This window comes from Pocillopora damicornis, chromosome 3, assembly GCF_964200805.1.
Source record: "Pocillopora damicornis chromosome 3, jaPocDami1.2, whole genome shotgun sequence".
Lineage (NCBI taxonomy): Eukaryota > Metazoa > Cnidaria > Anthozoa > Scleractinia > Pocilloporidae > Pocillopora > Pocillopora damicornis.
Window position 1 is genome coordinate 6,074,993 of NC_142672.1, and position 12,500 is coordinate 6,087,492.

Here is a 12,500-nt window from a genome sequence, read left to right on the forward strand (position 1 = left end):
AATGGAATGAGTTTTCCAATAAAACCTGAATTTTTTGACCTCAATGAACTGGAATGTAGGCTTGTAGCTCCAAGACTTGCATTTCAAAAATTAATGCAAGCTCCAAGAGGAAGGCAATTCAAAATACATGGAAATGTTGTAAATGTCCCAGCAGAAGTAACTGATACTGTCAATATCTTACCAAGGTTACCCAATGATGCTGGTACAATTAAAGTCAATTTAAAGAGAAAATTGCAATACAAAAGCTCAGCATTGTCTCTCAATATAAGGCCACATAAAGTTGTTCAAGAAGCCAATTGGCTAGTTAATAACAGCACTCTCTACAAACAGGAAGGAATAACTGTAAATCAAGACTGGGGAGTAAACAGTTTATTAGGTGAAACTAATCCTGAAAATCAAAATGAACAATCAGAAGAAATACAAAACACCAGTAGCTGCAATAAGCAAAGTAATATTAGTGGAAGTGATGTCACTGATAGCGATGATCAGTGGACTGAAGATGAGGCAGAAATACCTGCTGGTGTTACTGACACCATGTTGACGAACACAGAATTTGTTGAAGACAGTGAGCCTCAACATATATTAAATGTTGCACCAGGAGAAGGAACCAAACCCCTAAGTATATTCAGAGATCAATATTCTGAAGAATTAGCGTATCCTGGTATATTCCTTGGTCAAGGTCGGCCGGAAAATAAAGATAGACTAGTTAACGTTCATTATAGCGACATCTGTAAATCTGAACTAAGACGCTCAGATAGGAGAGCTGCTATGTGTGTTGAAAACATATTCTTTAAAACAAAAAAACTTGAAATGAAAATTATGTTAGGGAAATCACAAGTTGCTCTTAGGAAGTGCAAAGGAAATAATAGATCTTTAAATGCAGGACAGTTGAAATGTGAAGGAGCAATAGAGCGCTTGATTCATCTTGATAAAGGATTCCAATTCTTGAGAGCATTAAGAGGTTCACCACCATATTTTGAAAAGGCTAAGAAAGATTTGTTTGCAATGATTAGACAATTAGGACCATCTTCTATATTCTGTAGTTTTTCTTCAGCAGAAACACAATGGATACATTTCCTTCGAATACTTGGCCAGGTAGTTGATCACAAAGACTACACTACCAGTGAGCTTGAAAATATGACCTGGGATAAGAAATGCAGGCTTATTCAAAGTGACCCCGTGACATGTGCTAGACATTTTGATTATCAAATTAGTCAATTTCTCACGAACTTTCTTTTTGGTAAAGCTCAACCATTAGGCAAAATTTCTGACTGGTTTTACCGAGTAGAATACCAGCAGCGGGGCTCACCCCACATACACATGCTTATATGGCTTGAAGATGCACCAGTATTTGGAGTCGACGACGATGCTGCCGTTACAGACTTTATTGATAAAATAATTAGTTGTCAGTGGCCAGTTGATAATACAGAATTACATAAACTAGTGAACAGGCAAATTCACAGGCATTGTCACACTTGTAGAAAAAAGTCAAAGAATGAATGTCGATTTAACTATCCACAACCTCCTATGAGAGCAACTGAAATTCTTTACCCTTTAGAAGCAGACATGCCACAAAATAAAATAAAACAGCACAAAGACACTTGGAAAATAATCAACAAGCAATTAAATGATATGAAAGAAGGCGAACCTATAACATTTGAACAACTACTTGTCAAATTAAAAGTTACTGAAAATGAATATCGACTAGCTGTGAGGTCATCGTTAAATTCACCAACTGTGTTTTTAAAAAGAAAACCGAATGAGTTAAGAATAAACAACTATAATCCTGCTTCCCTCGAGGCGTGGAGAGCAAACATGGATATCCAGTTTGTACTTGATGTGTATGCATGTGCCATGTACATAGTTTCATATATTTCTAAAGCACAAAAAGGAATGAGTGAACTTTTACGACAAGCATGTGCTGAAGCCAGAAAAGGAAATTCTAGCATAAAGCAACAAGTCCGAGACATTGGAAACAAATTTTTAAACAGTGTCGAGATAAGTGCACAAGAAGCTGTTTACATTGTTGGTAATTGTGAAGAAGAGCTCCCCAAAAAACCTGTCAGCCGACTGTCGGTCAGCTGTCGGCTGACAGTCGGCCGACAGTTGGCCGACAGGTTTTGCCCGAAATATAGGCTACCTGTCGGCCGACAGTGGACCGACAGTTGGCCGACAGTCGGCCGACTGTTGGTAATGTGTCGGTAACCTGTCGGTAGCTTGTCGGTAGCTTGTCCGTGAAACGTTAACACAAACCTTTAAGTTTTCTCTCGGTTTTCGCTTGATACAACATCCAACATGTGTAATACGTTGACAATTGACTTTCAAGATTTGGTGGCTCCTAAAGGAGCCGTTTTGTGAGTGGTGAAATATACAAGATACTTCACTCGTAGAATCGTGATTTTAGCGGCGCGCGCCTAAATCAATTATCGCATCACGCATCCAAGTCTAATTATCGAATTGTTGCGTATAGTAATTTATTACTTAACATAACGACTAAAAAGATTCACAGTTGTATCATTTATTAAACTTGAAATTGGAAATAGCAATTCATCCCAAACCTGCAAGATAGAGGACGATGTTAGCAACACAAATGCACAAGGTAAACATCGTTGATACATACATAACATGCCATAAGAGGCAGCGTTGCATTGTTGGGCGATTTGAACGAAAGTGTTTGTACTGATACGTAGCTTATGGTTATCAGAGTTTTTGGCCGAGTTTTCGATTAAATTATCTTCCAATGCGATTCTTAGATTGTCTGGTGTGTTGTAAATTACGCAAATTACGCTGTCGGTTAGCTGTCGGTAGACTGTCGGTAACCTGTCGGCCGACAGTTGACCGACAGTCGGCCGACAGGTTTTTTGGGGAGCTCTTCTTCACAATTACCACATTGTTTTACAGCTTCCTATGAAGAAGTCTTCTTGTCAAGTAATATTCATAAATACCACTCCCCCTAATGAAAGAGTTCAGCTTTTAAAATCAATAAATGACATTGAAGAAATGGATGATGATTGTGAAGATGTATATACCAATGGTCTTTTGCAAAGATATGCAAAACGCCCTTTAAGCCTTGAATACTTAACATTGGCAGATTGGGCTGCATGGTATGACTCATGTGGAAAACTATATGCAAAAAAATCATTCGAAAGAGATTCTGATAACCTTCCATTAGAAACAGCTGATGATGAACAAAATGACGATGACCTTTTTGAGGATAATCTCATCAATCCCAAAAGTAACAAAAAAAGATCAAAGGCTAGAATTATAAGAAGTGTTTGGTATAACTGTGAAAAAGATCCAGAAAAACATTATCGCGAATTAATAATGCTGTTTACGTCATGGAGAAATGAGGACACTTATTTGTTAGCTAACTGTTCCTCCTACCAAGAACGTTTCATAAATGTAAAAGATAGTATAAATAAGCAAATGAAACTATATGCTGTTTGCAGTGAAGACTTAGACAAAATCCATGAACACTTGATTCATCTTGATGAAGACAATGATCATTTTGACTCAATAGCACCATTTACACAAAACAGAGAATACCAGGATGAGGCTGAGGGTCTTCAAGATTTGCATCCTGATCTCAATGAAAACTATGATTTATCAGAAGATGTTGGAATTCCTTCAGCAATAGAAACTAGTGAACCACTGATACTAGATGAATTACAAGACCAAGAGTACAGACAATTGGTGCAAACACTAAATCAAAAGCAAAAGGAATTTTTTTATCATATCTTGCATATTGTTAAAACATCAGACAAACCATTCTACTATTTCCTCTCTGGAGGAGCTGGAGTGGGCAAGTCCCATCTGGTCAAATGTCTATATCAAGCAGCACTAAAATATTACAACTCCAGAGCTGGTGAAGACTTCAATGATGTTAAAATACTGTTATTAGCACCAACTGGAAAAGCTGCTTTTGGCATACAAGGTAATACAATACACAGTACCTTGGCAATTCCAGCAAGCCAGTCACTAAAGATTTATAAACCTCTTGACTCAAGTAGACTTAACACTCTGAGATGTAAACTTCGTGCAGTGAAACTAATATTTTTGGATGAAATTTCAATGGTTGGCAATACTATGTTTAATGTACAAATAAATAACAGATTAAAAGATATTATGGGCAGCAAAGAACCATTTGGAGGTGTAAGCATGATAGCACTTGGTGATTTATTTCAGTTAGAACCTGTTATGGATGGTTATGTGTTTAAAGATATGAACAACTCAGAATATCGAGCTCTTGCTCCCAACTTGTGGCAAGAACTATATACAATGTTTGATTTAGAAGAAATTATGAGACAAAGAGAAAGCAAAGAATTTGCTCAACTTCTTAACAGGTTAAGAGAAGGTAATCACACTCCAGAAGACATTGCAAAACTTAAAGAGAGATGCATTTCAGAAAATTGTACAAATTACCCTATCGATGTCCCCCATTTGTTCATACAGAATTCTAAAGTTGATGAGTTTAATAGGAGAGTTCACATGGCTGCAACTGGTGAAAAGTATACAATTAAAGCCTTAGATAGTGTTGTGGGTGCTAACTCTGCAGAACTAAGGGATAAGATCTTAAAGCAAGTACCACTTGATCCTAGAAAAACTAAGCAATTACCTTTAAACCTTCAACTTGCTGAAGGTGAAAGAACAGAAATCGCAGTGAATCTAAGGACTGATGATGGCATGACAAATGGTGCTGCTAATATTGTAAGGAAGATACAATTACATGACAAAAACAGACCTTCTGGAATAATATGGGTAGAATTTGACCAAGCACATGTAGGAGGAAAAACTAGACATGATTACAGGTACTTATTTGTACAAGGTATTGAACGCAAATGGACTCCTATCAAACCTATCACTGCACAATTTGCAGTTGGAAGAAACAGAACAGCTCAGGTTGTGAGAAAGCAATTTCCATTGAGACCTGCAGCTGCTAAAACCATTCACAGATCACAAGGTGACACTGAGACAAGAATAGTAGTTAACTTTAACACCAGGAGAGCAATACCTCACATTCATTATGTAGGATTAAGTAGAGTAACAACTATAGAAGGGCTTTACATAACTGACCTTTGTGAGAACAAAATAGCTGTAAATCATGATGTTAAAGCAGAAATGCAACGCTTACGGACAGAAAAGCATCTCCACTTTTCTTTAACTCCTATTTATGAAATACATGAACCTACTGTTAAGTTATGCTTCCTTAATTCAAGATCATTGCATAAACATATAGAAGACATACGCAAAGATTTGAACTATTCACATACTGATGTCAGTATATTCTCAGAAACAAGGTTATATACTTTAGACAGCAATACTGCATACACAATTAGTGGCTACAGTTTATTTAGAAATGACAGTCAATGCACAACATGTAATACCAGACCTTATGGTGGAACAGCCGTGTATAGTAAAATAAGTTTTATTCCTGGGTATCCAGTTTGCATGAACACAAATGGCGTAGAAATAGCTATTGTAAAACTTGAAAAAATACCACAAATTACCATAATAGGTGTGTATCGGTCACCCAGAGTGCCTGTACGACAGATGTGTTTAGCATTAATAGAACTTCTGACTATGAACTGTTCCCAATTTAAACTATTTATGGGTGATTTTAATGTGAACTGGTTAAATGAAAAAGAGAAACTTCCTCTTTATAATTTGTTCATTAGAGAAAACAGCTACAGGCAATTAATATCATGTTATACAACTGACAACAGAACCACCATAGACCACATTTATACTAATTTACCTGAATCACAGGTGAATTTGCACATTTTAGAAAAATATTTTTCAGATCATAAAGCAATCTGTGCATTAATTCGAACATAATTGCTGCTGTAGACAGCCGTCAATATTCTTGAAGCCATCGATAAATTAACCGTAAAAGTGTCAAAGAAACTAGAAATATCGAAAATAAAACTCTTTTGTGTGGTGTAACTGAGCTTAAAAGAGGATTCTGTTGCTTAAATGTTTCAAAAGGAAGCTTTAATACCACATCTGTAAATGAGCTCCAAGCGTCGTAACTTGGCCGGGTAGGATTAGTTATTTGCTTTGTATTTTATAAACAAATAAAAGCATGAGTTGACATCTGTAAATGAGCTGCAATCGTCATAACTCCAGTAGGATTAGATATTCGCCTTGTATTTTATAAACAAATATTAGCACGTGTTGTACGTAGTATTAAAACATGTAACTAACAGCAGCACTCATTTCTCATTGAGAACTGCTACATGTAGTTTAAATTTTCTTGTGTTGTTTGAGGTTGCTGTCTAATTTTGGATAGTAACCCTGAACGCTCTCTTTTCCCCGCCATTTGATTAAAACTTACAAAGGCAAGTATTACTTTGCTTTAAACATTACATTACAACTTTACATGTACAACGCAAAAATACAATTTCTTTAATTAAAATATATTAAAATTTATTATCTTGCTACAAAGTATTCATTTTAAATCTCTTTCTCTCAACAGCTTTAACATGGACAAACCTCATGAACTAACAGGATATCTCCATGCTGTATCGCCAGTGAAGAAAAGCTCAAAATCAAGCTACTTTGAAATGTTACTTCAAACTGGCTCTGATAGTACTGTTAGAGCAATATGCTTTGCCACAAAAAAACACCATGACCTGAAAGCCAGAAGTTCAAAAAAGAGCCCTGTGAAGCTCAGTAACTTCCAAATGGATCTTAAATCAAATACAGTACTTATGGACAACAAAGTCCGAATTGACGCAACCAAGGTATCATTCGCACCAAAAGAAATACCACAAACAAATAACATAGCGTCACTCTCTGGTGTCCACTTCCAACAGCTGATAACAATTAAAGCGAAAGTTACAAAGATCAGTGGTACAAAAAAAGTAACTACAGCGAATGGAGAAAAATGTAAAGCTGAATGCTTCCTCAGCGATCCATCCGGAACAATAACATTAACTCTCTGGGAAGACAAAATAAATGAAGTCAGTGAAGGAAAAACTTATACATTCCATAACGTTAGAGTTATAAAAGAATACAAGTCTGACAAACTGGCCTTGGGCACAACGATGCATGACTGTACAGTGTCGGAAGCAGAGGACTTCATTGAATCCTTACCCCAGTCTGTTGAACTGCCTGATTCTTTTACAACCACAGAGGCCAAGGTTGAAGTCATTGGTCTGCTAACATTCGGAAAGTACCTTTCATGTTTACAGTGCCACAAAAAGGTAGCAGATGGATCTTTTACTGCCAAGATTATAAAATGTGGTAACTGTAATCTGACGCAAAAAAGAGATAAATGTATTACCAACTGTTTTGCACAAGTTAAAGTTTCACAAGATGACAACCAGTTCACTGTAACATTCTTCCAAGAACAAATTAAAAAAGTTTTTAATATCTTACAACGTCCACAAACACTGGATGAAGAAAAGATAACAGAAGCACTCTTAGATGCTCCAATCTTAAAAATAAAATATGACAACAAATCAAAGATCATAAACGAGGTATCTCCCTATATCATTTGAATAGCTGTTCATGTACTTCCCTCATCATTGGCAAAGGTTGAAAACAAAAACGTGGGAAGTGCAAACCTGTACAAAAAAAATTACAAAGTTCTTTTATTAATGCCAGATTTACGCTCACATACAGCCTGTAAGACAGTATACACAGGCAGAAATGCTGTTATAGTTTATTCCTATTAAAACCATTGTGTAAATGATTTCGATCAAAAAGTAACAATATACAACATTGAATGAGTGGTTCAGTTGCTATTAATTAGATTACACTTTATTGCAATTTTTTGGCAATTTCGTTAACTTTGAGTAGTTCCGTTACAGTTATTGCCCCTTAAACAGTTCTTGAAGTACCATTAAGTTTCGTTACAGTTCATTACAACATAAATATACCATGTGGAATTACTAATGTTTAACAAAATAAGTTGTGTTAATAAAAGCAATTGAATTACCACATTGTCTTTGCCACTGCGTTACGATTTTTTCCGGTACACTTATTTCCATACCTTTATATGTTACATGCAGTTCATTTTGAAAAATATTAATGCTAATGGACATACAACATAGTGAACACAAGGCAAAAAAAAAAAACAAAAAAAAAAACACCCTAGTATAAAAGAAACAGAAGTACTACACTTGATTGCATAAAATAAAACTATCCGCTCCCAGGAAACACCTTGCACTACCAAATGTTAGCATAGCGGACCTTTTTTTAAAAAAATCACTGGAGTGACATGTGCCACTGTTCTTTGTGAAAACGCCATCCTATTGCAGCAGACACAAGTACCCGTTGGGTACCTATTTTTAGTTTCGCTATTGTTGTTTTTGTCATGACCGGAAATGTCTCCAATCAATCAATTTTCCAGAATGTACTTTGTGCTCCGAGGTATCACGTTTCTTTTTCTAGTTGGTTGAGAAAATCCTGCACGCGATCGAGTTGTTGTTGATGTTTTAGTTATACCTGGATTGTATTCGTCGATTAAAAGAGTTGATTAATCAGGGAACGTGTCTTTGGTGCGTTTTCGACAACGCATATGTGTGTTGATGAATACCAGCCCTCTTATTTTGCTCGTATCTTCCCGGCAGAGTAAGCCTACAGCTAAGGCAGTTTCCAAAATGGCGGCTATTACAAAATTATTGAATCAGAATTGAAAACTTGGTTGATTTTACTTGCTTTTACGGTCTAAATAGGGTTTTTTCCCGGAGATCGTGACAGTTTGCAAGTTTAATTAAATATGGCGGCTCGTGCAAGTGATAGTGACGCATTATCTCGCCAAAATATGGTTGAAAATGCCGACATTCCCAGGCCCTGTGAAGCCAATCAAGAAGAGAACGAGTGGTCAAGGGACATAAATATTAGTTGCGGTTCCACTAGAGCTTTTGCCCAGGGGAAAGTAGGAATTTACCCACGGGGAGTTTGTGTTTTGTGTGTGACCGATATTCCCACAGTGAAACTGCCCACGGGAAATCATTATGGATACATCAAAAAGAACAAAAGAACTACCCATGACATTCCCAGAACCAAGTAGTAGGGTTTAGCCTTGGTTTATCTAGCCACAAGAGTAGTTCAACCAATCGGGTGGAAGAAAATTGCAAATACAGGAAACCGCAGCATATGCTGGGCACATTTTTTGCGGTGCTGAACTGAATTCGCGGCAAATGCTCTGGCACGTACCAAATTCGGGACACGCGGTAACAAGCATGGCAAACTTTCGAGGTCCAAAGTGAGTATATTTTACTCGTCTTTTCTCAAATACCCTAATTATCTGAGTTCCTCTAGTGCGGCATAGTTTTGTAATTCTTTTTTTTCACAGCAACTTTAGATCAGACGATGGTGAGGAAGATGCACCGTTGTACAACGGTTATTTATTTCAGAGAAGTTGAGAGCAAGAGAGTTATCAAAATCAACCAGGAGCGTACTCTCCATATCTGTATTATTTCACTAGCAACCCAAGAATACCTTACCAGTACGTTCCTCAGGAGGCTCCGCGATCTTGTAGCCCAATCAACAGTTCTCAAGCTGACTTATCTGGTGAGAAGGGTGTCACAGAAAAGAGCAGGCGTACAAGCTGGGAACATGCAGAAACACGAAGCTTGATTGCAGCCTACCGGGAAAATTACGATCGTTTAAAGTCCACAAAGAGTAGCCATGGCAAGAAAAGCGTATGGGATTCAATTATGGCAGATTTTGTTAGTTTCTGCTGCGACGCCGGCATAGAATCAGAGAAAACACTAGCCCAGATTAAAGAGAAATGGCGCTCTTTGTTCGACAAATACAAAGCCGTCAAAGATAACAACAACAAGAAAAGAAGGGACCGTCAGACCTTTGAGTTTTAATATGAGATCGATGAGTTCATGTCAGGGTCCGACAAAGTAAACCCGAAATTTGTCAAGGAGACAAGAGTAATGCAAGTGAGACCACAGGATTCCGCGACGAATTCCGAGAGTAGGGACAGTGACGAGTTAGCTACTGTCACTACTGCTGATCCAACAACAGTCGCTGTTGGGGAAAAGCCCAATGAGAAAGAGGATTCACCCTGCCCACCAAAAAAGAAGAAAAAGAGAGCAAGCCTTGATGGAAAAGAGGCAGAAATTACAATTCTGAATCCCATGGAGGCACAACAAGCAGCCATCGAGAAAGCAGACGAGAAAGACCAGCGGATGTTCGAGGCTTTGTTAAAATTCCAAAGCGACTCTCAACAAAGGCACCAGGAATTTACTCTTTCTGTCTTGGGCAAACTGGGCGAGATTTTCTCTTTAAAAAAATAAAGAATTTTTTTCTTTACGGTATACACAACTAAAAAATCAATTGTTCAAGTTGTAGTTTTCTGTTTTAAAGGACATTGAACGTGAATTTTAAACCATTTTATACACAATACGACAAACGAACTCTCACGTTTTTTTTATTAATAGATTAAAGTGTTGCGAGGAAAATTCATGTGATATTATTTCTATATTTTAATGTTCACATAATTTCTTAAATGCTGCCACTAGGCATGGCCATGTTACAGTTTTGCGTCAGTTATAGTTCAGAACATTCACGAGAAACGTGAAAGCTTGTATGATTATTATTAAACCTGGGAATTCAGTTTTGCTCTTTTAATGAAAATTTTAATAAAAATAGAGTTTTACAATCAAACCTTGTGATTAAATGGTGAGAAAAGGGTAATCAGGGGAGTGGTTTTACAATATTGAAATTATAAAGGGCCAACAACAGAAACATGGTCTAGCGTTGATCAGTTACTTGCAAGTAAACCGGGCTCCTCTGTTTTCATTTTCGGCGGCTTTTCATGAGGTGTTTACTATGGAAGGTCTTTACACTAGTGTCCATACTACCTTATTTTATTACGGAACAGAGAGCATCGCTGAAAAAAAAATTATTGATTTGCTACAAATTCAATTACAGCCGGTCGAACACCGTTTGCAGCCTGGCTGGGAACTCCATTGTCATCATCATCGTCATCATCGCTATCGTCCTCGACATCTCCATCAAATTCTTCCCCTCGAATAATACAAATGTTGTGAAGTACACAGCATGCTATGATGGTGTTTGAGATTCTCCAATGATCCTCATCCAAGCACTTCAGTAGTGCTCTCCACCTACCCTTTAACAAACCAAACGCATGCTAAGAAACTATTCGTGCTTTAGAGAGTTCCTTATTGAACTTCTTCTGGTCTCGGTTAAGGGCTCCATTATCTTTGATAACCGGTAGAAGCCAGGTCTTCAATGGGTACGCTGAATCTCCCAGCACAAGTGGGCGAATTACGGTTCCCCCCAAATCCAGGGTAGGTTCCATGAGAATGTCCTCGTTTTCGGCGGCCCAGTACACATCGCTTAGTCGCAGCATTCGAGAATCATGCAGACTCCCGGGAAACCCAGTGGCAACAGATGACAAGAGTCCCCAAGAGTCAACAATCCCTTGTACTAAATAACTGTAAAAATGTTTCCGGTTAAAGCAGTCCTCGTGATTCTCTTTTGGTGCTTTTATAGGAATGTGACTACTGTCAATCGCTGCAACAACATTCGGAACCTTGCTCTTCTCAGAGAAACCTTCAATTTTCCTGCTTATTTCCGCCCTTGTAGAAGGAAACTTTATGAAGTCATCCTGCAGACGGCAAATTGCGTCTACAAACTCATGACAGCACTTAACCACTGTAGGTTTTGCCAGTTCGATCATCAGTCCACATGAGCGGTAGCACTCGCCAGTCGCCAAACGCCACAAGCTCACAGCCACTCGCTTTTCAACTGGAATAGCGTCACGCATTCTAGTGTTTTGTCGCGCTATTGCTGGCCCTACCAGCCTACAGATATACTCAAAAGTAGCCCGAGACACGCGGAAGTTTTCCTTCCTCCAGCGATCGAGAGCTCTGCTGTTTAAAAGTTCCTGGAACCAGTTCTGCGGACGAGGAAATACCCAAGCACGTCTTGGCCGGCGAGCAACTTGCAGGCGACGATTTCTATAGAACAAATACAACATCTGGAGTGATTGTAAAAGTCGTAATCGCAGACGCCTTCTACGCATTCGTCTTAGAATGAAGTTTTGGATCGCTGAATCAACCGGATATTGCCGTATAAGAAGAAGAAGAAGAAGGACTGAAGGGAGACCATACGTCTCGCGGTTTGCGATCTCCCTAATGCATTAAATTTCCCGCCAAACACAGCGAGGTCAAACGTTCACCTCGGGCAATATTTTGCAATGTAACCGGAAAATATTATCTAACCGGAAACCCAAGCTGATCCCATACCAAGCCAATTTCCTCTTGGGAAACCGTGGGCAGAACGTAAGTGTAACCACAACTATTGGAGATGATGTTGCTTTTGATCAACCTGTTGGACTGACAATTCAGCTTCAGGATAGGCCGTGGACTATTCTCTATTATATTTTATCGAAGCCGATTGGAATGTGATAGTGGAGCAGACCAATTTGTATGCTTAGCAGAAAAGGGGCCCTGATGGTAAGTCAGTGTAGTATCCAGTAACAGTTGATGAGTTCAAAGCTTGGGTGGCTA

General features: G+C 38.2%; 4 protein-coding genes across 4 annotated transcripts in view; all 4 read left to right on the plus strand.

Moving 5' to 3' along the window:
* Positions 1 to 2,957, plus strand: part of LOC149047967 (uncharacterized) — a 4,105-nt gene extending 1,148 nt beyond the window's left edge. The window contains exons 1-2 of the mRNA XM_089198907.1: positions 1 to 2,029; positions 2,902 to 2,957. The exon at positions 1 to 2,029 is cut by the window's left edge and continues 1,148 nt beyond it. Of these exons, the coding sequence (XP_089055033.1) occupies positions 1 to 2,029; positions 2,902 to 2,957 (2,085 nt within the window). The remainder of the gene's footprint in view (positions 2,030 to 2,901) is intronic.
* Positions 2,958 to 3,374: 417 nt separating this feature from the next.
* LOC149047968 (uncharacterized) lies at positions 3,375 to 5,835 on the plus strand. The gene has a single exon (XM_089202251.1). The coding sequence runs from the start codon at positions 3,427 to 3,429 to the stop codon at positions 5,833 to 5,835; it is 2,409 nt and encodes an 802-aa protein (XP_089058377.1). The 5' UTR covers positions 3,375 to 3,426.
* LOC149047969 (uncharacterized) lies at positions 5,422 to 7,946 on the plus strand. The gene has a single exon (XM_089202252.1). It carries the CDS (start codon positions 6,483 to 6,485, stop codon positions 7,500 to 7,502), a length of 1,020 nt encoding a protein of 339 aa, XP_089058378.1. The 5' UTR covers positions 5,422 to 6,482; the 3' UTR covers positions 7,503 to 7,946.
* Positions 7,947 to 9,423: 1,477 nt separating this feature from the next.
* LOC149047970 (uncharacterized) lies at positions 9,424 to 10,384 on the plus strand. Its single transcript, XM_089202253.1, has one exon. It carries the CDS (start codon positions 9,846 to 9,848, stop codon positions 10,257 to 10,259), a length of 414 nt encoding a protein of 137 aa, XP_089058379.1. The 5' UTR covers positions 9,424 to 9,845; the 3' UTR covers positions 10,260 to 10,384.
* Positions 10,385 to 12,500: the final 2,116 nt, after the last annotated feature.